The sequence below is a fragment of the Plutella xylostella genome, chromosome 13 (assembly GCF_932276165.1).
Source record: "Plutella xylostella chromosome 13, ilPluXylo3.1, whole genome shotgun sequence".
NCBI lineage: Eukaryota > Metazoa > Arthropoda > Insecta > Lepidoptera > Plutellidae > Plutella > Plutella xylostella.
Genome location: NC_063993.1, coordinates 6,131,879 through 6,154,149, shown reverse-complemented (window position 1 = coordinate 6,154,149; position 22,271 = coordinate 6,131,879). Strand labels below are relative to the sequence as shown.

General features: G+C 39.2%; 2 protein-coding genes and 1 non-coding gene across 5 annotated transcripts; 2 read left to right on the top strand and 1 right to left on the bottom strand.

Moving 5' to 3' along the window:
- Positions 1–30: 30 nt before the first annotated feature.
- Positions 31–18,995, bottom strand: LOC105391061 (dynamin-1-like protein). 3 transcript variants are annotated; one of them, XM_048625081.1, is made up of 15 exons: positions 18,747–18,995; positions 17,914–18,058; positions 16,236–16,444; positions 15,268–15,478; positions 14,821–14,930; positions 14,400–14,537; positions 11,922–12,162; positions 11,111–11,256; positions 10,295–10,438; positions 8,520–8,702; positions 7,248–7,325; positions 4,508–4,634; positions 3,483–3,569; positions 1,474–1,685; positions 31–1,207 (listed from the first exon to the last, which is right to left on the bottom strand). In XM_048625081.1, the coding sequence occupies exons 1-15, from the start codon at positions 18,846–18,848 to the stop codon at positions 1,151–1,153; spliced, it is 2,190 nt and encodes a 729-aa protein (XP_048481038.1). In that variant the 5' UTR covers positions 18,849–18,995; the 3' UTR covers positions 31–1,150. The 3 variants fall into 3 exon arrangements, with proteins under 3 accessions (XP_048481038.1, XP_048481039.1, XP_048481040.1); XM_048625082.1 differs by having other exon boundaries at positions 8,538–8,702; positions 18,747–18,994; XM_048625083.1 differs by lacking the exon at positions 3,483–3,569 and having other exon boundaries at positions 18,747–18,994.
- On the top strand, positions 14,215–14,329 carry Trnal-caa. Its single transcript has 2 exons — positions 14,215–14,252; positions 14,285–14,329. It is a non-coding gene; the product is annotated as a tRNA-Leu (tRNA).
- A 561-nt stretch (positions 18,996–19,556) lies between the features above and the next one.
- LOC105391059 (TIP41-like protein) lies at positions 19,557–21,601 on the top strand. The gene is made up of 5 exons (XM_048625035.1): positions 19,557–19,574; positions 19,649–19,806; positions 20,051–20,230; positions 20,754–20,967; positions 21,416–21,601. The coding sequence occupies exons 1-5, from the start codon at positions 19,557–19,559 to the stop codon at positions 21,599–21,601; spliced, it is 756 nt and encodes a 251-aa protein (XP_048480992.1).
- Positions 21,602–22,271: the final 670 nt, after the last annotated feature.

Below are 22,271 nucleotides of genomic sequence, written 5' to 3'. Positions count from 1 at the left end.
GGGTTTGAAAAAGGAATAAAACGAAGTTAGTTAAATGACAATAATTCTATTTTAATATAACAGACTTTTTAAATACCATCTTACATTGTGTAACATTCAATTGGTATTGCTCTAACAAGCGATCCACACGGGTTAAGAATATCATAAAAAGTATCATACCGTTTCAATTGATATCCACTAACTTGATGTAAAATAAATAAATCACTAACTGCTGGGGACATGACACAGATGACTCGAAAACGTGATTGTATGACACAACATGCGAAAGCTAAACAATAAATTCATAATGTGAAAGAGGAATTACTTTAACGAGTGAATTCAAAAATCTACAATCTAAAACTTCAATCGACTCAATTTTAAATACATAATTATACAAAACCATTTAACTAACCCTGTCTTTTAAAAGTAAACAATGAAATATGACAATTTCATGCACTACAAACGTTCAACAAGTCGAGACATTTGTCTTAAATTCATGACAAATAAAAAAAACATGAAAAGAACCTAAGCTGAATGAAAGTCACTAATATAATACAGCCACTATACAGTAATATCACTGGTTACAAGTACAATAAGTAATTATAATGAAAGCTAACACTATCTTATGTGCAACATCAACGAATGACCTAAAGTGACGATGTAAAGAATATGGTAACATTAAACTGCATCATATAAAGTGATAAGACAAGTACATATGTCTATAAAATCATATGCGAATCAAACAATATCACTAATATCATAACCGGGTAAAAGCTCATCAAACCAAAATGTTTTAAGCACCAAAAGGGCTACAACTTTTAACTCTCGAATCTTTGGAATGACATGATCAATGAAAACTAAATTGCGCCCAAGCATAAAAAAAACTTATGTGTACATAATTTACCGCAGGAAAACGCATTCGCTTTCATAAAAACATCTGCTTTGACTCTGTTTTTGGTTTAAACGTTTCTCCTTTACCAACTGAGAATCAGGACTAACTAAAATGCTTAATTATTAAGAAGAGAGCTGCAGATGTGGTCTGAAAGCGTGAGCGTTTGGGACGAAATTAAAAGGCTAATGCACATAATTTACCTACACTAAGAGTATGTACAGAGCAGCGGGCCGGGCCCAGTATTCACTAATTCACAGACTAGTTATCTTGCGGCGCTCCTCACCACATGTGCGTCTCTCGGATCTCGCCGATTATCTGTCCGGCGCGTTGTAATGCCTGTAAAAGAAATTAAAATGATTGAGAATGACAGACTTATTTTTCACTCACTGCACGAGAGTCGAGGTGGCACAGCGACGGCTTTAAGGTGCAGGGAATTATGCCTTCAGTGAGCGTCGAACAGGGCGCGCTTATAGAAAACATAGTGAAGGCGCCGCCGCCGCGATGCCATCGCCACCTCTACTCGTGCGAAGCGCCTAAAAGGAATCTTATATACCTGCTGTTAAATACTACTTAAATTTAGCAAAAAACAAAAGCCAACTAACCTTCAACATATCAGCAGCCTCCTTCCTCCTCTGAGCGATGTGTTCAGACTCATTGAGCAGCGTCTCCGCGTGATCAGATTTGTACAAGTGAGTCACCAGCTCCGACTGCAAGTTGTCTTGTACGAAGTTCACGAGGAAATGCATCACGGCTTTGGGAACTGAGTCCTGGATGGACTTGCGCACGATGTAGAAGTACGACTTGATCAGCCGCTCTGTGGAGGAAGGGTGAGGTTAGTTTGTGAATTGGAGGTAAATTTTTGGGATGATATTTGAGGAATTATTGCTATGGTTGCGTGTGAAAGCATCTGAGTATCTTAGCTGCTACTGTATGTACTTGCAATATTAATTCACAGATACAATATGCAACATTTAATACGTTCATGAAAAGTGCAAAATAGGAATCGTAGCATCGTAAAAAATGTTATACCGAAAATACACATAATTGCTTGAAAATAATACAAAAATATCGTTTGCTGCTCTTGTGCCATAACGTTTTTTATGTGTATTTCCGAGTTGGAGATAGTCAAGTAACAGGAAACAGGCAGTCGGTGCTTTCTAACGACATTTCATCTAAAATGTTATGGGCATCCTACGTAAAACTATCCTTAAATTACACAATCATAAACATACTAACGAATAACTGACCTCTACAACATTCACAAGACGGTTAAAATGAACGAACTAACACAACAACATGCGGTGCCCAAATGATTCAGTCACTTGTACACCAATTACTTCATACTTCACAAAACGACGACTTCATACTTCAAACGTTTGGCCACCTTTACTACATTAACGGCTTATTTTTCAATAGACAAGATAAACTTATCTAGGGAATACTTTTGATGCTGTCGCGTCTGAAAGTTATTATTAGACAGTGACAGCGCAAATGTTATTCCTAATACCCCATCCACACGCTCGGCGAACAATGGCTAACAGCAAACAGCAAACACTGACGTGTGGATGGGTGTTTGTCGTTGTTTGCCTGTTTGTGTTTGTGTTCGCCAGTGTTCGGCATCGGTGTCGGTTTTTCTTGCCAGATCAAAGGATGTTCGGCAAACAGTTCGCTACGTATCCACACGTCTGGCAGCGATCAGTATGCGCGCTAGCATTGCGGGAGGCGGACGTATCAACTTGCTACACTTTTTCGTTGGCGCGCATTTTTTTTATGTATGTTCACCGATTACTCCGCCGTTTATGAACCGATTTTGAAAATTATTTTTTTTTTGTATTGGGTTGAGCTCCCAAGTGGTCCCATTTTCTTTTCAGAATTTTATCTCACCCCTAAGGGTGGGTAAAGGGGTAAAAACAGGGTATGAATTTCCATTTTGGACACATATTAACCGATTCTAATGAAATTAAAAACATAAATATAGTTCTTGTAACAAAAAATATGATGGTGACCTTGAGCTGATCTGATGATGGAAACGGAAGGCAGTCAAGGGAACTCCTCAACGGTATATAGCAACTACCTCGTGTTTAGGCTTGAATGATTCGTATTGATTAGTAGGACTTTTTGGTATCATTTGCATCTTACTTTTGATTAAAAATTATTGCAAATAAACAAAAAAATATAATACCTATAAAATAATAATTAAAAAGAGGAAGTCAGTTTTTAATTTTTTTTAAAATTATTATTATTATCCCATCATCGTCTTTGCTTTCTTCTTATTTTCCTTTTTTCTTTCTCTTGCTTTAATTTATATAATAAAAATATGTCAACCCGAAAGTAATAGCTCGTCGTCCGCCGTGTTTGCCGGTTCGGAATGTTATGAGCGTTCGCCGAGCATGTGGATGGCTGTTTGTGTTCGGTGATTGTGGTTGGTGTTTGTGACTTTGTTTGCTGTTTGCCGTGTTTGTGACAAACAGCAAGCGTATGGATGGGGCTTTAGACAACATTTATCTGTCTATTGGAAAATCCGCCATAAGGTTAATAGGTTATTAGTGCAGCGCCAAGCAGAAGCCTGCAAGCTGATGGAAGGTGGGCGGCAAGCAGACTGGGGCCTCACCCACTAGATCACCCATTTGGTTCAGACTGACGCCAACGCCATCTGCCGAGAACGGCTTGTGACCGTCACACGCGTCGCTCCGTCCACCTAACATCAGAAACGGTCAAGGAACATGTTAGCACATTTCACATTAGTCGGTTAGTCACAGTGAACGACATTCTCACGATAATAAGTGACTATCTCTTCTGCCGGCCACATGTGCACCTCCATTTCATGCAAGCCTCGGTCTGGGCGGAGGTCATCTAGCAAAGTAAGGTTACACCATTGGCCTCATGCGAAAAACGTGAAACCATTCAGAAGTTATGCGGGAGTTTATCAGCACTGTTAGTTTTAGTACAAACCTGAATCTTATTAACAATATCAAAATTCAATTAATGAAAAATAATTAACGACGCTTGAAATTATATAAAAAATTAAGTATCATGACTGTTTACTTAAGTTTCCAACGTTCGGTACGTTGGAAACTTTCGGTACGTTAACTTCATAGCGGTGTTCCTACAATGCGTACCGATGACGTCACAATCATGTTGCAGTACATTAATAAATAAGTGTATAATATGTAAAATTACATTTAATAAATAGTATCAAGACTGTATACATTTACCTCGGAGTACAAAACGCACCAATGCGCAATGACGACACAATGAAGTTCCTACAATACGTACCGAGTACCGATGAGATTGAATTGCAATAGTGTTACAGTGTACCATAAGTACCGACAACGTCACAGTCTGAGCTACGATGACTATTACACTCACGGGCAAAGAAAAGGTTCCTCTGAGAAAAGCACCAAATTACTCATAAATGGAAAAGGCTAGCTTAATGATGCCTTCTGCAACATTGAAGTACATTTAACAGAGCATCAGGATACTGCCAACTAAAAAAGGTAATATTTTGTTAGAATTAAATGTTTGAAAAAATTGGGATAATTTGGTGTCTGATTTTAGTGAGTGGAACTTTTTCATTGCCTGTGAGTGTATTTACTACACGTATAGAAGACTCGTGTACCACCGTACAGTACGTACCGATGACGTCACAGTCGTGCTGCTCGCGGTCAGACAGCTTGCGCGAGGTCTGGCTCGGCACCTCGGGCAGCAGGTTCACCGGCTTCTGTGGGGTTAACACCTGCTTGCTGTCGGGGGTGCCGTTCATCTGGGGAATATGGCAATGTGACTGTTTAGGAAACGAATTATATCTTAATTACCTTACGTTTGAGGATTATTTTGAGACATGCGCTGAGTTGCAGAAAGAAACTTTAAACTGATGTCGATCTTAGGTAAATCTAATGCTGCCTTTTTTTTTTAATAATAATAATAATAACGTTTATTTATTGTTTCAATAGCCATATTACAACGATATATTATTATATAGTTTCACACAACTTAAAAATAACTTATAACTAACATGCAGAGCTGAATATAAACTAAACTTATAAAATTAAGAAATGTTGGGTTGTTGCAACGATAAGATACAATACAATAGATTGGCTAATCAAAGTGTACAAGTAAAGTGCTAGCGCCTAAAATAGGATAAATCCTGAGCTATAGACACTAGCGAACGCCCCTGGTGATTGTAGCCCAGTCAGTGTTAACGTTCGTATAATAAATCATCTGTAGAAAATAAGAGAGACAAAAAACCACTCGTGGGATAATAAAATTTAAATATTGAATACAAGACACATATAATATGCATTATTTTTAAAACACCAATACATATAAAATATATAAAAAGGAAATATACTGTGCGTGGGGCAAGAGCGCAGAGGTGGCTAGAGCACTATACAGCTGGGTGTAAAAAGCTTTCAGTGTCAGCAAAGTTAAGCTGTTGTAGCCATTTACTTATGGTCAGTTTAGCTATGAATTTAGGGAGATGATAAATGTTCAATAATTTATGTACTCTATTATATAGAGAGGCGCCAAGATAGCAGAAAAAGTTACGAGATAGAGTAAGTTTAAAGTTCTTAGTAGGTACAATTATATGGTTTCTTTTTTGTGCAGTCATATCATTATAGGGTGTCATAGAGTGTTGACGAAGAGTTGAATACAAGATAAAAAGCTGACGTACAGTTAAAACTTGGCAATATTGATACAGGGCATAAGTTGGGAAGCGATACGGTTTAAAAGTGGCTACTTTGAGAATAGCGCGTTGGGCCCTTTCTAGAATTAATAGATGTGTGATATAGCTTCCGCCCCATATTGTTATCCCGTACATTAAAATAGATTGGCAGAGAGCATAATAAACTGTTTTCAAGATAGGTGGATCAGAGATGTGACGAAGCTTTTTAAAGACATAAATTAGTTTACGAACTCGGGAAGCTAGAGCGTTTATATGTGGAAGAAAGCTAAGGTTACGATCGATAATTATACCTAAGTATCTGATCTGGTCGCAACTTTCTATTTTAGGACAATCACATACGTCAACTGCGCAGCCTTGACTGTGTGCGACTATTGAATATCTGCACTTTGGTGGAAGAGAGCAGCTCCGAGGAGAAAACAGCATGTATTTCGTCTTATCTGCATTAAAAGTCAGCTTATTCGTTATCAGCCAATTAAGGATGGCGCCGAGGCCCTGCTGCGCATACGAATGAACTTGATCCCAGTCGTTCCCAGTAAATGTAATTGCAGTGTCATCAGCAAAAGTGGTTATTTTACCATTAGTTATATGGAGGTTACACATTTTGTTGATGAAAATCAAGAAGAGGGTTGGGCCAAGAATACTCCCCTGAGGCACACCGAATTCAATGGGCGAGTACGAGCTAATGTGACCATCAATAATAACGGATTGAGTACGACCCGAAAGGTAGCTACGGAAAAAAGATAGTTGGGTACCTCTAACACCAGTTTCTTCGAGCCTTGCTTTGATAGTATACAGGCAGAAAGAGACAGACATAGATTTAATGCCAAAGTTCATTTCTGCAACTCAGCGTAAGATAAAGGGATATTATGGTACGAATGTAAAGGTGTCCACTACTGCCACTAACTAAAACCAAACGTACCAAGAACATTCGCCTACATGTTGCTCTTTTACCAGAAACAAAAATATTTTTTCGTTGCACATGCCATGTATACTTACAAATTAATCCGTACAACCCACCATGCCATACCATAGGATTGTGTTTTATTAATACGTCGTCAAATTAGCAACCCGCCTATTCAAACATTGACGTTTAGTGAGTTTGACAAGGTTCTAAAGTGTATAGCTACTAATAACTGGTGACATGAATCTACTAAAAGCCCGCATGAAAATAACATGACTAACATGATTACAGTTTTCACATTCGACGTCAAGAACATATCGAAAATCGGGAACCGATATCATCAACGAAATGGTTATCTGCAACACAGAAATGCGGTCGTTTACATTTGTAACTGTTAAAATTGTTCATACGGGCTTTTGTAGTCTGGTTTTGTAGTAAAACTGATGAGTTCATGCGTGTTATAATATTTTTATTGTATTCATCTTCGCACTTATTACATTTTTCTAAAGTGATTGGTTATAAACACGTTGTTTTGTTCTACGCAACTAAAGCTGTGACAATAGTTTATATCGCGACCTCTCTATGTAAACTACAAAGAAGCTGTGTCACGTAGAAGACATTTCATCTACAGGGTGTTGCAAAAAGGGTATACATACTAAGCCGGAACCTACATGTGTACAGCATTTTATTTCATTTTCGGGCTTAGATGTAACATGCTGTGCACATGTAGGTTTCGGCTTAGTATACCCTTTTTTCAACACCCTGTATTCGTTATCTTAATCGGTTACCTGCGGCGTGGTAGGTGAGTCGCTGTTGGTTTGCGACGGCGTGCGGTTCTCTTGGCCGTCGGTAATGGCGGGCACATGCTGCAATGTTATATGAACAGGTTAACTCTAGCGTACACGGCCAGATTTATGTGGGATTATTTATAAGTTTAAAGTTTATAGTTTTTTAGGTCTAAAAGGACTGCGGTGCGGTGTGGGTTTTTTAATAGGAAGTCAATCAATTTATTGATTAATTTAGCTATACGTTACGCTGTAGTATACGGAAATCTTTAAATTAAATCGGCTTATAAGTAATTCGGAAATCTCTTAATTTTCTATGCAGTTTAAGTAGTGGTCCAGAATAAATAAAGTAACTTGGATAATATATTTCGGTCAAGGAGCTATGTACAAAGGAATGGCTAACGTTGGGTACTTTACATTTGTTTTATTAAACTAAGGTTGCAATTAATATTTACCAACGTAAACATGCATTAATAAATCTATTAACTACTAATAACGCTTCTAAAATCTATGTCCGGTTCTAAAAAGCTAGCTGCATTAACATACAGAATGTGAAACTAATGACAACAATTAATTAGCAAAAAATGGGTAAAAGAGGGCCCGGCCCGTATTCTTGGCAAAATGATTATGAGAAACATAACATGAGGTAAATTAATCATGAGTTATGTAGCTATCGCGGCATACTGTGCTAGCCCAAACATGTATGTACAGTGTTTACCTGAGTGTTTGGTTCCCATACATTTTCCAACAACACTAGTGTGGACCCTCTTTCACCCATCTGACGTAGGAAGAGCTATGGACAAACTCTCAATAGAAATCAATAACATCACAGAAATAGAATAAATACATAAATATCAAATTCGTAATAGATAAAAGTATTTGTTAATGAATAGAGTACTTACGTGAAGAAATGGAAATGTGCAATATCATGCATAATTATCACATCACACGAAAAGCTTAGCAAAACTGAAATTGGTTTACTTTGATTGAAAAAGCGAAAACCCTCAGAATAGCGTTTTTTTTCCTTTTCTAATTCCAACTTTATTACTCTTGCAGAAATATAAAAACTATATAAATATGGTAGACGGTATCATGATTATCTCACCTTGTTCTAATGGTCTTTCAATACTTTCTACTTATCCCACTTATGTAACCGCCACAATTTTTACATAGTATCTATACCTGCACCAACCAAAAAAATTGTACCAACCGAATCAACCAAAACACCCACACCCACAGCATGCATAGCAAACAAAAGGTAGAGCAAATATCTACTTTGAACAGAGTGGCTACCGGTGAGGGGTTGTTCCTCGGGGTCTTCTGTCTGTAGGCCGGGCTGTGCTCCTCGACCAGACCGTCCGTGCTCTTGAGTAGCCCGGAGACTAAAGCTGCCTCACGGTGGAAGTCAGGGTGCTTGGTGTTGATGTATGCCAGCTCGATTGCTACCAGGTTCTCTACCTGGAATTGAAGATTGATTTTTGAGATATGTAGTAAGGAGTTTTAAGACAAGATCAGTCATAGATGGTGTTTGTAAAATACTTTTTGGCTGGTATGCAAAACCAAATGGGGTGGAGTAAAGTAAGTGATGTCCAAGTAAAATCTATACAGAGATTGGGTGAACAAGACTTAGGAGAATTTAGTCCTGGCTTATAACACTGTAGCTGCATAATTTTCTAGAGCTGTCTTGCAGTTGCAGTACGAAACACATACCATAGTTATTAACGCAAACGCACTACAAGATGGTGCACAATGCGGCGTCTCCCTCTCTCCAACAGACTTCCTATGAGTATAAGCAGTATAAGCGAGACGGCATACCATAGAGTTGGTGGCGGTAACCCACTTCAAACCAGTTACAAAGCTGCGAAACCATCCGATGCGAGCAAAACTCAATGTCTCGTTCTCTCCTGCAGACCTCCTGCGAGACAGCTGTATAGTCTACGTACCATGGAGTTGGTGGCGGGCAGGCGCGTGCGCAGTAGCTGCGTGACCACGTCCACGATGCGCTGGTGCAGGCGTCTCGCTCTCTCCTGCAGACCTCCTGCGAGACAGCTGTATAGTCTACGTACCATGGAGTTGGTGGCGGGCAGGCGCGTGCGCAGTAGCTGCGTGACCACGTCCACGATGCGCTGGTGCAGGCGTCTCGCTCTCTCCTGCAGACCTCCTGCGAGACAGCTGTATAGTCTACGTACCATGGAGTTGGTGGCGGGCAGGCGCGTGCGCAGTAGCTGCGTGACCACGTCCACGATGCGCTGGTGCAGTCGTCTCGCTCTCTCCTGCAGACCTCCTGCGAGACAGCTGTATAGTCTACGTACCATGGAGTTGGTGGCGGGCAGGCGCGTGCGCAGTAGCTGCGTGACCACGTCCACGATGCGCTGGTGCAGGCGTCTCGCTCTCTCCTGCAGACCTCCTGCGAGACAGCTGTATAGTCTACGTACCATGGAGTTGGTGGCGGGCAGGCGCGTGCGCAGTAGCTGCGTGACCACGTCCACGATGCGCTGGTGCAGGCGTCTCGCTCTCTCCTGCAGACCTCCTGCGAGACAGCTGTATAGTCTACGTACCATGGAGTTGGTGGCGGGCAGGCGCGTGCGCAGTAGCTGCGTGACCACGTCCACGATGCGCTGGTGCAGGCGTCTCGCTCTCTCCTGCAGACCTCCTGCGAGACAGCTGTATAGTCTACGTACCATGGAGTTGGTGGCGGGCAGGCGCGTGCGCAGTAGCTGCGTGACCACGTCCACGATGCGCTGGTGCAGGCGTCTCGCTCTCTCCTGCAGACCTCCTGCGAGACAGCTGTATAGTCTACGTACCATGGAGTTGGTGGCGGGCAGGCGCGTGCGCAGTAGCTGCGTGACCACGTCCACGATGCGCTGGTGCAGGCGTCTCGCTCTCTCCTGCAGACCTCCTGCGAGACAGCTGTATAGTCTACGTACCATGGAGTTGGTGGCGGGCAGGCGCGTGCGCAGTAGCTGCGTGACCACGTCCACGATGCGCTGGTGCAGGCGTCTCGCTCTCTCCTGCAGACCTCCTGCGAGACAGCTGTATAGTCTACGTACCATGGAGTTGGTGGCGGGCAGGCGCGTGCGCAGTAGCTGCGTGACCACGTCCACGATGCGCTGGTGCAGGCGCGGGAAGCGCAGCATCTCCTGCTGCACCTCCGTGCCGCAGTGTTGCACGATTCGCTGCATTTCCTCGTGCACCTGGGAAGGGGAGATAGTTTTATTGGACAAATTTAAGGCTGTAAAGCAATGATTTCAAAAGGAAGTATATACACCCTTCAGAACGTTTTGTTAAAAGAAAATGACACCCGCGCGCTGGCTCTAATTCATACAAATTATGACAGATTTATGATTTTTTAGGGCCAACGCGAGGGTGTCATTTTCTAGTGCAGTTGGGTCTGTCCTTACGCAACTAATATATAAGTCAATGCTGTAAAGTTAATGTGGAAAAGAAGTTTTATTTCTTGCTAGCACATGTAACAGAGCAAATCTTTGCGGATTACCAGTGTCCAATCACAAGGCTGAAATATCCATGCAATATGGACAGCGCTGTACATTTGAACTGATTCCAAGGAAACAGGGCAGGCGCTTGGATCGTTTCGATCACGTCAGCAGTAAAAAAAATCCTTACTCAACAGCGTAAGAGCTCAGATTCTCATCGCATTCTGTATCAAATTGTGACCCTACAGCAGCATACTACATAATCTGCCATAAATATGTGACCTACTATAGCCTCTAGAGACCCCGGGACCTCATACAAGGTCATAATGAGAAGACCCACGACAGGATTCAGACAAAGCAGCAGTTTGCAGCCGCAGAAATCTGAAATTTGCGAATTTTCTGGAGAACAGTACTACGATTACACCAACATACCAACTCAACACATCGAAGCGAGGGGTCCTCCAGGCGCCGGATCTGTCGCTTCACCAGCAGTTCGAACGACACCTCCGGCACGAACAGAGCGGGCCGCGGACCCGTCGCGTTGCGGATAGCCGTGAGGATGTCCATGCGGGTCAGACCTGGAACGTGGAAGGGGAAATAGTTTTACTATTATCTTTTTATTGATTGATTTTGGAAGCATGTCGGTTCCAACCATCATGCAACACTCACGAGCAATGAAAATGTTCCAGTAACATAGCACTAAATTATTCGTACACGGAGAAGGCTAGCTTAATGATGCCGTCTGTAATATTAACGTACATTTAACAGCGTATCAGAATATTACCAACAAAGAACCTTATACTAGCGTTTTCATTGCTCGTGAATGTATTATAGGTACAGTTGAATTGTTATATGCATATAAATTTTGTGTTCCCAAAATTTGGTAAAGGAAAAGACTGAATTTGGGAGGGCTTTAACAATAATACAGAGTTGGCGATGGACACTTCAATTTGCAGATTCTGCAAAGAAAGAAGAGGGCGAAACACCCACACATAATATATTATTTCTAAATGTGAAACTGTCTCTTGGTGAGTGAGATATAAGACATGAAGGCGTGACAAAATCATTTAGGCCACAGTACCACCTCAAGCCACCAGTTACCCTTCTCTTTTCTATAACTATGTAAAGTAAGTTCTTACTGTCTTTCCTTCTGTTTCTGACCGTGCCATCAATGGAGGCATTGAAACCGACCAAAGAAAGACCAACCATAAAAACAAAACAGTATAAACAAAAACCAACATACCAACTAACGGATGTATAGAATCCAGCGTCCGTCCAAACGTCTCGTGGAATATATAGCAGATCCTGGCGCCGCCACACAGCTCAGTCGTCTCAATGTTCCTGGCGGTCCCCTCGATGGTGGAACAGTAGGCGCTGGCGAACTTTGTGATGATTTGGAGGAGAGTCTGAGACTTGTCCGACACGTCTTCGCCGTAAGAGTTGAGCAGGCCTTGGAATTGGGAGATCATTACGTTTACGCGCACCTGGAATATTTGGAGAGTAACAGTAAATAGAAGGAGTATAGTACAGGAATGAAATGAAACATTGCTAGATGCGAAAAGTTGAGAAAAAAAGGGAGACGAGTACTTGTGAGAGTTTTACTTCATAATAAAAGTTTTTAATAATATGTACAGTGTGCTTCTCCCAATGACATTGGATGGTTATAGGTTGATGGTTTCATAGCATTTAAGGAAGGTTGTATAAAAAAGACAGCATTTATAAATTTAACGTTTGTATGGAAGTATATTGTATGTATTGGTACATAAAAATTGGATTTATTAGTTTAATTAGCTTATGGCATATGAATGGTGTTTCCACAAGTTTTTGTAGAACAGAAATAACTTAAATCGCATAGAAAGAGTCCCACGTGTTAAATACTTAGCGATGTTAAAAGGTTTCTCATATTTCAACATAGAATAGGAGGGACAAGATTTTATCATTGCACGTATGTAAAGATAATAATACAGCTGCGGTTTGGTAGGTGAGTATGCATTGATAAAGAAAAACCATGTTACGATAAGTATTTTCTAAGCAGTATCATTGCGTAATACGAGGGCGATACCGAAATGATCGGGAATAGAAAAAAGTACAAAGATATCATAATATTATTTACTTTTATTGTTTTTCAAAGTAGTCTCCGTGACATTCAATGCACTTTTTCATTCGATTAAACCAATCATTGAAACAGTAATTCCAGTCTGAAGTGGATACTGTCAAAACAGCTGATTTGTAAGCTTCGACCGCCTCTTCTGGGCCGCTAAACCGTTGACCACGTAGCATATCTTTAATTCTTGGGAATGTAAAATAATCATTGGGGCTCAGATCAGGGCTATACGGAGGATGGTCCATCAACTCCACGTTTTCCATATTTAAAAACGTTCTTGTTTTGCGAGCGGTATGAGAGCTTGCATTATCGTGGTGAAGGATTATACGACGATTCGGGTTAGTTTTACGAAGTTCTCTTACGACTTCCGGCAAACAAACTGTTGTGTACCAATCAGCAGTAACCGTCCTTTGTTCTTGTAATGGAATCGTAGCCACACGGCCAGTTTTTGATACAAACGAAGCGACCATTTTTTTCGACACGCTGCGTGAGCGAATAACTTTTGTTGGCTTGACCTCACCTTCGAAGACCCAAACTGCCGATTGATGTTTTCTTTCGGGCTCATATGAATAAATCCACGTTTCATCACCAGAGACGATATTGTAGACAGCATTTGAACTGCCTCCATTGAACCGTTGCAGAGCAGATCGACACCAATTAACACGAGCCGACTTTTGTTCCTCGGTCAAACGGTGGGGCACCCAGCGCGAAACTAACTTCTTGACACCCAGTTCTTCATGTAAAATGGTTTGAATGGCTGTCATACCAATGCTGAGAGAAGCCCGAATCTGCTCGTATGTCACATGTCTATCTTCTTTTATTAACTGGCGTACAGCATCGATGTTATCTTGTGTTACCGCTGTTTTTGGCCGACCAGTAGAAGGGACTGTGGTAAGAGAGGAACGTCCACGGCGAAACTCAGAATACCAACGATATATAGTCGTTTTACTTGGTGCTTCAAGTTTATAAATAGAAACAAGCTCGGCGAGACATTGTTCTTGAGATAAACCTCGACGAAAGTTGTGAAAAATTATAGCACGGAAATGTTCCCGCGTAAGCTCCATTTTTTACACCGACTTGTCAAATTCAAATGGTCAATACTCTTTTATTATTTACTTTTTTTAAAATTCGAAAATGGAATTATGTTTGAAAAAACACTACATTTGATACACCAAAAAGGTTTCACTCTAATTTATTCCTAAGTATTCTATTCCCGATCTTTTCGGTGTAGCCCTCGTAGGCAGATAAGTAAAAATTCGAACAATTCATCATTATATCACAGAAGCTATTGAGAACACGTAATTCTAATAGGAGATTACAGTATCAAATAAAGTATTGTTATTTGAACACATTCTATTTGCTTTTGATTTATTGATATAGTCACGTACAAGTGTTTCGATACTGTACGCAAATTTCGCTCGGCACAGCATGTGTCAGGATGGCCGAGCGGTCTAAGGCGCCAGCCTCAAGGTAAACCTTGCCCGCGCAGCGGGTATGAGCTGTTCTGGTCCTCTCTGAGGGCGTGGGTTCGAATCCCACTTCTGACAAATTATTTTATATTTTTTTACTCATTAATACATTGTTTCTTCATGTAATATTACTACTTTATGAACATACCTTAAGTTCAGGTAAGCAATCCCTGATGTGGTGCATGAGCAGTCTGTTGAGTGTTTTGGCTAAGTACGGAGTGCCGTTTCGTGATGCGATGGTAGGGTATTTTCTTTGAAGATACGTCGCCTCGTCTTTTAATGCATCCTGTAATAAGACAAAAATATACGACCATGACTAAAGTAATGCTTTATAGGTAATACAACTAATACATGACTTTCCGCATGATTTGACCGCCGGAAATGAATCGAAAGACGTCATACATCAATTACGTATACGGCGACATGAATAGACTATAAATAAACGATTTATGGGAACGGCGAATGTATTCCTTGTGCATAAAATAAAAGTAAGAGTGCTTCGTTTACCGTATGACTTCTATTTTAATAGATTGCGAAGATAAGTTATACATACAACGTGGTTTACTTACAGTAATAGTTTTGTTGTCTATGATGTCCTGTTGAGATCTGTTGACTACTCCAATAATGCCTAGTTTTACGGGGATCACACGACCGCATAGGATATCTATGGCATCGGTTCCTGTAAATGAACGATTAATTGAGTTTAATTAAGCCAATTAAGTAATTAGTATGTGTTAATGTATGGAAGAAAAAAGTTTGAGTAATGGATTGTGAAGATGACAATGGACCGTCATCGTCTCATGAGAAAATAATATTGCATAACGGTTGGATCGTCACATTGTATAATACAGTCAAATACTTTTATCAATTCTAGGCTTTTCAAAATATGAGTTTCAAATTAACATAGAAGCTACCAAAACACAAACCGGACCGGTACTTGGATCTTTAATTAGATTTAAGTGTAATCAATTTGTGATGTATTTTGTTTATGTGTTCTGTAAAGTGTGATTACAAACCTGCATCCATGAGATCGAGTTTGGTGACCACAGCTAGGGTCCTCCGGCCGTCAGGGTCCACATCTTTGGCCATCTTCAGCGCTTCACTCGTGGCCATGTCAGTGTTGGCCGCAGTCAACGCCAGGATTATGGAGTTGGGGTTGGCCACATATTTGTAGATAAGGTTGCGGATCTGACTTTCTATGTCTTCTGGCTGATCACCGATTGGCACCTGGGGAAGAAGTTTTGGGAATTAGAAAGCTATACATGATGACCGTTAATCGGGCACAGTAATTTTTTCATTAAGTTGACCATTTACTTAATGAAATTAATAATGTGCGATCTTTTTATGGAAGTAGGCACTTAATTCAAAATCGATACATTTGAAATTGAGCTCCAGTCCATCATTTTATCTAAAAATTACAATGTATGGGGCAAGCCAGCCCTTTTAACGATAAAATAAAGGATATGCTAATTCCTGTGAGACATTGATAGACCTCATTTATGAAGTAAACATGTCTTACAGAATGCTTTCATTATAATTACGGTGGTGGATTCACAATAAAAAAGATGAACTCAATGAATTGCATCTCATTAAAGATCATTAAGAGATAATTTACAGCATGAACTCTGGCAGGATTGTAAATAAACAATTATTATGTATTCAATGTTTTTCTCCTGATATGAATCATATTTAATGATATTTGTGTTGTTTTTGAAAACCTCATTTTTATGGTCCACCTCAGTATGACGTACATAGCTTACTGTACCTACATTTAATGTATAACGCTTTTGATTCGGAATTAATTTGTATGGCTTGAAATATAATTAGTGCAAACTGCATAATATTATCCTCCTTTTCGGGTTTAAAGGACACTGAAATCTAGAATTTGTTCCATTTATGAGGTCCTTTACAAAAACTGTATAAGGCAGTACTATAAGGGTCCTGTGAACTCCTTACTCCTCATATGAACCAAGGCATAGCTTACCTTGGTGATCCCAGGCAGGTCCACCAGCGTCAGACTGACCACCTTCGTGGAGAATATCTTCAAGTTAATGGGCTCGGGGCAGATGCCCTTGTTGCTGCCGGCCATGCGGTCCGTCTCGCGCTCGATCTCCACGCGGATCTCATCGAAGTTCGTGTACACCTTGTCCTTTGTGTGCAGGAACTTGCCCCATTCCTCCAAGTTCACTGTGCCTGCAGCAATGGAGAGTGTTGTTGAGCATTTGCGGAGTAGAAGATAGTAAGGAGAGTATTTGATGAATCTAAAGTTGTAGTCATGATCATGGTTATGGAAGGGATAAATGAATAAATAAATAACGTTTATTTCGTTTAAAGCTTAACCTAGATTACATACAAGGTTGGGACCACCTAGTAAGTAAACAATACCTGTGACAGACGGCCCCACTCTTTTAATAACATATAGTTAAAAATATTAATTACAATATAAGCTTAACTGGTTATGGAAGTGTTGAAAATGGTAATGATTGTTAAAGGAAAACGCAAAAATAATATAGATTTTTCATAATTTGTCAAAACAACATAGTATTAAGTATATCATTCATATGGTAACACTGTCCGTTTTTATAGTAACACTTGGTGGCACTATTCTAACAATTTACTTATACTAAGTATGGGGCCTATCTGATAAATATGACATATCGAGACATTCAGAGTAAAAGGGAATGCAATGAAATAGTGATGAACATACACAAATAATTATTTTTCTAAATACAAACCTGTAGAAAATATTGTGTGGGATATTTGAGCAAATGGATTCCAGGATGTGGACTCAGAATTCTGTTTACTAAGAGCTATACAGCATAAAATAAAAATATACATATAATTAAATAGATTCAATAAACCTAAAAAATACAATCATAATATAAAGCCAAGATTGGTAATCGAACATAAATTGACTAGGGTTTCTCTAGGGAATCTATAATTATTATAGTAAATAATTGGCATGCATCCAGAATGCTTTCTTGATATACCTACAAGACATGAAAGTTTATGCCACTATTAAAATCTATGCAGTATTTATACATATTATGTAATATGTACATACATATTTAGTACAGAGACAGCCTACAAACATTTATTAAGAGATCCACCCATATTTCCTTACAGACAAATCATTAATAAATCAAATGGCAAGATAAAAAGTTCACTGTCACTGTCAACTGATATCAATTGATGTTAATATTTTCTACTACTAACATCGTATTGATACATTGTTATTTATAATTGAATGCCTTTCAGCACACGCGAGATATAGCGTGAGAGCAAAGTTTTTTACATTATGATTAAGACATTGAATTTGTATGATATCAGTCAAAGAGGAAGTGCTAGTAAATGTAAGCTAATAAAATAAACAAAAGGTTAAAATCCAAATGAGTAGGATAATATTGTTTGTAAGTATTTATAGTGTTGTATGACTTGTATGATTGTGCTAATTTGAGTAATATTGAAATATTAATTATAAAGTTACATTAATATTGAGTAGGTATTTTATGTACTTAGTAGTATATCTGAAATGAAATATTCTTTAACAACATAAAATGTAACTGCGCCAAGTTAGTTAAAAAAATTCAAATAAAAAAAAATGGGCAGGATTTGAAGACAAATAATCAAAGTTTATTTTCTTAAAAAGAATAAATACTAACCTTCTTCAGCTGAGCGATGTTCTTTGCTGTCTTTAGGTGCATACACCAGCTGCAACACAAGGGGTCTCCGAGTGACAATACCAGTGCCACGAGGAAGGAATGAGCGGCCCACAAGGCTCTCAATCACTGAACTCTTGCCAGAGCTCTGGAAATAAGAAATTACTTAATATATGACTTTGCAAAATTTCAATGCTTTTTGGTAAATTATGTCCCACCATGTAAGCTTTGCAAATGCAACACATTCAGTGATTCACCTATCAATCATTACACTACAGTGGTTTATTATAAATAACCCCATATTTAGTATTTATTGATAGGTAACAATTACCAATTCAAGATACAAAAAGTTTCCTGCAGGTAGATGTGTATTACTTTATAAGAGAGAGAGGTGTGGTGTGAGATTACTTTCTCTGTTGATTATTATTATTCCATTCAGAGATTAAGCTCAGCTTTGTCACAAACAATAATTAATCAAATCTAATATTAAATTGAATCAAGAATAGTGTTATAAAGTTAACTTTTCTTATTGAATAGTGCAGGCAAGCAACCATGATAATTCTTAATGTTGAGGTATTTTAATATGTACACATCTCACAAAGGTAATTCAGGAAGTAGGCATGTAGACTAATTTGGTCTGCAGTAGTTCAATAACCCAACAAAAAGTCATTGCCATTGGCATGCTAGTCCTAGAAGTATGAATGAATGTAGGACAAAGAACTATTTTGACTTCCTTTACATAACATGCAATGAAAACAGGGATATAATGTAAAATTGTATGAAGCATGTTTATCATGCCTTAGATTACGCAACTGTTTATGAGAAAATATACACACCTGGGTTCCTAAAACTATTATTTGAGGTAATTGGATGGCATCAGCTCCGACGGTGTTAAAAACGTCTTGCAACTTATTTATAACTGGAATTAATGCTTCCATTGTAAAGTTATGATAGAACTGACCCTACAAATATTTATACAACCACAAACAACGTTTTTGTGTAAGTAAAATCTGATTTTTTCAACAATTTTTATCAAAACAGACAACAGCCAACCGGTGAATGACGGCCATATTGATTTTGAATTTGATTTGACGGAAGTAGGTCATTCGTTCATTCATTGAACTATCATTCATAAGGCCACCGCACACCGACGATGCAGAGGACCTAGCATCATGCTAGTAGCATGGGCCGCATGGCGCGTGCAGCATGGACCCCATACAGCATATGACTAGAACCTGAGAACCTAATAAAATTTGAGCTGAAACTGAGTTTTTTGTGAAGATGATGAAGCTTACGGAAATACAAAAACAGTGGTGGTAAAATTTCAGACACACCCCATTGTCTATGGTAATGCTAGCATCACAGAATAATGTTGACATTTCATTTTGAGTTTTGACGTGACTTTGACAATTCTGACAACTCGGACGGATTTCATTGTTTGTGTGCAAACTGCAAAATATAAATTAAATTTCTTTCCTTTTGTTGTAATAAAAAGTAATAGGTATGCATGAATGTTTGAGTAAATTATACATGATTTACACCACGGAAACACTTATTGCAATTATCTGATTTTACCGTGCTGTTTCAGAACCCGCTAATCTCGCTCCGCTAATCTGCAAAGGTAGCTGAACTACCGGCAACCCACAATGCTTCGAGCTACAGAGGTAAATTGATTTACTCCCATAATTTACCCTTAAATTTACAGAATAAAATCTCAATATGTGTAATTAAATTTCAGGAAATGGGCATAGATTCTGGTCGGCACCCCACCAACTCTCAGTCGATTGTGTTTGGTCCGTGGCACATATCTTACAGCATCAGTCGCATCCTGCCCAGCATCTGCTCCACAAAAGTCGTCTGTGAGAAAGATGATAATAATTTCTGCCAGTTCTGTGTGTAAGTATATTTTGTGTACCTACTTGTTTTGATTGTAATGTCACCTAGTGAATTCCTTGGTATTAAGCCTGTACATTGTACAATGATATCTCAGTTCCAATGTAGGTATCTCTGTATGTTCTACATTAAATGCAGGGTGCAAACCATAACAATTGTATCTGAGGAATAACCCTTCTCTTCATACATAATTATCATACCTAGCTATACATACCATATTACTTATGAATCTCTACTTGTTTTGCAGATATTGCAAGGAGCTCAGCATTCCTCATTTCCCAGACATGGTGTTTCCTATGAACATTCTGACATTGAAACACAATGCCGGTGCTGAGCTGTCATTCAATCCGTTGGATGCTCTAAAGCGGGTGGCCGTCACTGCGGAGGCCATTGAAGTGGCTTGTGCTGAAGAATGGCAGGAGGCTAGGTAACTGTCTGCTGCAGTCATTAATTAATGACATTTATGTAATGTGAGGCAGTAATAATGCTTAGCTAGCTGCTAAAGCTGAAATATCAGATTGTTATCCACAAACAACTGAATTCTCAGATGTCCTTCTTGCTACCCCAAACACTGAGAGACAGACATTATAACTTATTATTTTTCTAATAGACCAAAGGCAAACAAGTGATGTCAATAGAACAAAACCAAATCATATTATAAAGTTTTCATTCATCTTGCATTCAGCAGCTAAATTATTTGTTTCAAGGTCTCCTTTTTACATCATGTGTGTAACATCTACTGAATACAGTTTGCTAACTATGCTTTGGTTCAAAACCATTAACTATGTGGCTAATTGACAATAAACTTTGCCGCAATTGGTAGTAGACATTATTGTTGATTATGAACATGTGGCTCAGTCACCGCCGGTGACTTACCGGGCCACTGAGATTTGCCAGAATCAGCCTAATTTAAAAGCAGCCTTAGTAAACAATTTGTATTTATTCAATAGACCAGATGCAGCAAAGAAAAAAAAGCCCTTTGATTGGACATTCACAACAGACTACAAGGGGACACTCAGCAATAACATAGAAGTGATTCCCACAGATGAACAAATCAATTTCGAGATATTGAAATTGAAAGATGAAATACTCTTCTACCATGATCTCACTTTGTTCGAAGATGAACTGCATGATCATGGCGTATCAAAGCTGTCTGTTAAAATTGTAAGTAAAAAAATCATTTTACATTGTACCTAAGTGTGCCTCTTTGACAATCAGCTGCTTCCTATATTAAACTAAGTACCTAAATAAAAATTCCAAAAACCAGTCACCTTCCCCAGAAAATTAAAAGTTCAAGTTATTTAAATATCGGGCACATGTCCGTCGACGATGTCACACCCCACTTGCAATGTGACGTGTTTGGAATCACCCATCGGCACGAGTCACCATTCCTTCGCCGTAACGGCCCGATAGCTATATAGGAGAACTTTTAAACCTTCATCATCATCTATCGCATTGATCCTCCATCACCTTTCAACCTTATCCAGTATTTGTTATATTTTCTATACATTTGATTTCTTTTTTGTTTTGTGTCTATATGCTTTTGTTTTTGTGTTTATTAGAATATTTTTGCTGTACCAATTAAATTTATTTTCTTTCTTTATTCCAACAGCGAGTGATGCCGTCCTACTGGTACGTGCTGCTCCGCTACTTTCTGCGTGTGGACGAGGTGCTGGTGCGGTCCCACGAGACCAGGCTGTTCCACCAGCTGAATACAGACTATGTGCTCCGAGAGTATACACATAAGGAGGACTTGGCCAAGGATATTAATGTGAGTTATTCTGCCAGGGTCAGTTAAGTTGCACCAGTCTAGTACAGGTTTGATAGTTTATCGTAAACTATAAAAGTTTACATTCTCTCGCATACAAAGTGGCGCCTCTAGCGGAACCTATCAAGAAAAAGTTTCTTACGATAATAATATTATTATCTGTCAAAAGTTTCATGATAGTTTTAACGAAAAAAGTGTACGTAGATTGCAAAACCCGTACTAGTTGTACAGGCTAAAATAATCAGCTGTCAAGTTAACTAATGTTGTCAATGTTGCTGTCAACTAACTAAAGGGAATAACCCAATTGCTTTTCCTTTTTTTCAATCTATTTTATAGGAACTTTTGTCACTAGGTGACGATGACAGTCCCATCATACCCTCTAATTAACATACACAAAACAATGAACTAAAAACTAAGAATGAAACTTAAAATAATACCTATAGCAATTTGGCTGCCAATGCTGGCTGATGGTCAGAACATGGCTCAGCCAATATACTTTGGAAGACTCCAACATCGAGTCTATTAATATTAAACTAACTGCTGCCGCCGACTTGCATTCCGGACACATTCCATTAGGAAATGGTATACATCATCTTCTACTCCACATTCATCACATTTGGGTGAAGTAAACCCGATTTCTTGATTTCCAGATGCCGACCAGTCAAATGAAAGAACCCGAGGATGTCCTTCCCATACTTAC